We start from the raw sequence: 2,944 nt of genomic DNA on the forward strand, positions 1-2,944 counted from the left end.
TAAGTCCAGCTTGTTCAAACTTTTGCACTTTTAATGATCACCAGCTTCGTCTTGATCCTGAAGTCTTGACCAATACTCTGATGCATCTTATCTCTGCGACTGTGTCTGGCCACGGTTGCTCAGTCCTTCTGCCTGGGTTGTCTTCTCCATCCATCTCTATACATAAATAAGAAAGAGCAACTAGGAAAACCTAAAACTTACTGATTCAGACGGCTGAGGACAGGACTCTTCAAACTGAGCCCTGGACTCTGTCTGGCCACCGCTTCTCACTGAGCGCTTTAACTTCTATCTTATATATTGGCTAAACATGGAAGAGAAATGAAAGGCTTCCTCAAAGGAAGATGGCGCAAGGTCTTCCGTACAGGTCAAGGCATGCATTGCTAGTTTTTCTCTCTTCTTCAAGAACCTGGCTCATAATATCTTGGTGGATAATCCCATCTAACTAGAAATCTATGAGTAGATGTGGTGCTTAGTGACACGGTGTAGTGGTGGACCTGGCATTGCTAGGCTAGCGATTGGACTCGATGATTGTAAAGATCTTTTCCAACACAATTCTAACACAGACTTTACAGCGGCTCTTGCCTTTGCACTCACCCTATCTTTCCAGAAGGTCTGCAAAGATGTGCTCCCGCCAGGAGAAAGATCAGTGCCACCAGCAAGAACGGTCCTCATGCCACAGCAGCGAAGGCTGCCATGGGAGCAGCAGCGGATCTGGATGTCACCGGAGCAGCGGTGGATCTGGATGTCACCGGAGCAGTGGCGGATCCAGTTGCCACAGTAGCAGTGGTGGATCCGGGTGCCATGGGAGCAGTGGGGGATCCGGATGCCATGGGAGCAGTGGGGGATCTGGCTGTCACCGGAGCAGTGGGGGATCCGGATGCCACGGGAGCAGTGGGGGATCTGGATGCCACGGGAGCAGTGGGGGATCCTGCCATGGGAAGCCGCAGGATTGCCAGCAGCAAATTTATCAAGTATCCTCAAAGATGAAGTGACGGGGACATTCACGTTATACACATGCATGTCCTTGATCTTGTGCTGAGTTCAGACAGCTTTGCGTGCCTCCTAGCAACCTTCAAGAAAAATGTCTCCTTTCCCTCCCCTCATGGTTCCTGTACCTCTGGTGAGCTGGTCTGTGGGTGCTGAAATAAACTGTACGTTCATGCTGGCATGGTTGTCTCTGTATCAGTCTGTGACTATGTATGAGCCATTACAGTTCCAAGTTCATGAGAGTTTCCTGTTCTTGACTTTTCTTTCACCTTTTATTTCACCTCACAACACGAGACACCTTGTCCTTGTCCAACGGCCCTGACATTACCCTGCCCAGACACAGGCAGTAAGGGTGGGTGCTGCCATGCTCTCCCCTATGGACTCCAAAGAAAAAGAAAGACATCAAAGGTTTTTAAATTCTGATATTTTAGGAAGCCATCCCAGGCCTCCGCAGCTCTCCTCCACATCACTCTCCCATAGAGAGACCCAAAACCCCACCACCAAGACCCCACGGGCTGCGTTGCACAAGCCCTTGGAGCCAGCTATGGGGCAGAAAAAATCCCAGGAACCCATGATGGGGCAGAAATTCCTTTATTTTGCCACTTGACCCCAAGGCAGAATCCTCAGGGAGGGTATCCCCACATGCTTGCCCAATGCCCTCAGCAAGCCTTTCTAGAAACCCTCTGCCCAACATTTCGAGAGCCCCGGGTCAAGCCAGGGGCGTTGCAAGATGCTGGTGTTACACAATGAGCTCATCTATTTCTTCTTGGCTTGTAATTAAAACGAATTGTGTAATTTATTGGTGTGGTATTGCTATTCATGAGATGGATGCTGCCCTGCTAAGATAACTCTCGAGTGTGTCACGACGATCAGAAATATCTGGCATTGCTGAAAAGGGCGCAGACACGAGCTGACTCCCTGAACAAACTTTCAGTGCAGGAATTGTTTGAAGAAGCTGTTTGGGGGGTCTGGTCTTTGCCTTGAGCCCCCACTCTCCCTTTGCAAACCTCATTTCCGTGGCATTTTGAGGTGGACAGCCTCAAAATCTAGAGACGCCCAGCACGTTTGGCGGAATGCTGCTGATCTTTAACAAATTCAGCACAGTTTGAACGTGAGGAACCGAATACAGCGCGGTGCCGAGAGCCACAAATTATTTTGAGTCTTTTTTTCCCAATTTTTTACTAGGTTTCTCTCCAGGACAAAACACAATTGGGAACAGCTTGCCCTGACATTGTTCTAGTTCATAATAGCAATTAAGCAATACAAAAGAAGCATTTAGGTTGCTTACCTGAATAATTAACCCTGCCCTGTCCTTTCCAAAAATCCTCCATTACTGAAATGTCTTTCATGGCAAAACAAGACCCGTAGTCCCAAGCACTTTTTAACCCACGCAGAAGTACAGGGAGTATCTCAAATTATCGTTCACAATTAGCTCTCACTGCAAACGTGGTGCCTGGCCTGGAGCCTCGCGTGAGTCTGTGCATCCGTCCCAGTAACACCCAGGTTTGTTGAGAATTACCAGCTAATTGGGGAGCAGGGAAAAGTGCTCCAAAAAAGGATGTTCCTGCAAGTTTGGAGAAAGTCCCCAGGGTCTGCCAGCTCCCGCGGGTGCCCTTCTCCTCCCTGTGCGTCACCGAAGCTACTCGCAACCCCAAAAATAATAATAAAAAAACCCCCACTGGTGCTGCTGCTCCAGCATTACTCATGCGCTGAAAGTTAACCACGTAATTATGTACCTTGCTAATCCCAAATCATTACCCAAGCATTCCCCCCTTCCAAAAATAAGAATCCCAGCTGCGGTGGGTCCAGCCACAGCTGAAAACTTTAGAGCAACAAAAAAAATTTTATAGGGGCTCTCTTTTCCTCTCTCTTCATCATTGCACCATGTTTCAGCTGGTTTTAAGAGAAACGACTGGCACCAGTAAAATTGATGTGAAGGAAGATTAGTCTGCTATTA

The 2,944-nt window shown here is 48.3% G+C and overlaps 1 protein-coding gene across 1 annotated transcript; it reads left to right on the forward strand.

Moving 5' to 3' along the window:
* The first annotated feature begins 620 nt into the window (after nt 1-620).
* Nucleotides 621-992, forward strand: LOC104272932 (sericin-1-like). Its single transcript, XM_009868050.1, has one exon. It carries the CDS (start codon nt 621-623, stop codon nt 990-992), a length of 372 nt encoding a protein of 123 aa, XP_009866352.1.
* The last annotated feature ends 1,952 nt before the right edge of the window (nt 993-2,944 follow it).

Source organism: Apaloderma vittatum, unplaced genomic scaffold, assembly GCF_000703405.1.
Source record: "Apaloderma vittatum isolate BGI_N311 unplaced genomic scaffold, ASM70340v1 scaffold28694, whole genome shotgun sequence".
NCBI lineage: Eukaryota > Metazoa > Chordata > Aves > Trogoniformes > Trogonidae > Apaloderma > Apaloderma vittatum.

Coding starts and splice junctions, on each gene's coding strand:
- LOC104272932 (XM_009868050.1), top strand. CDS start 621: ATGTGCTCCCGCCAGGAGAAAGATCAGTGCCACCAGCAAGAACGGTCC.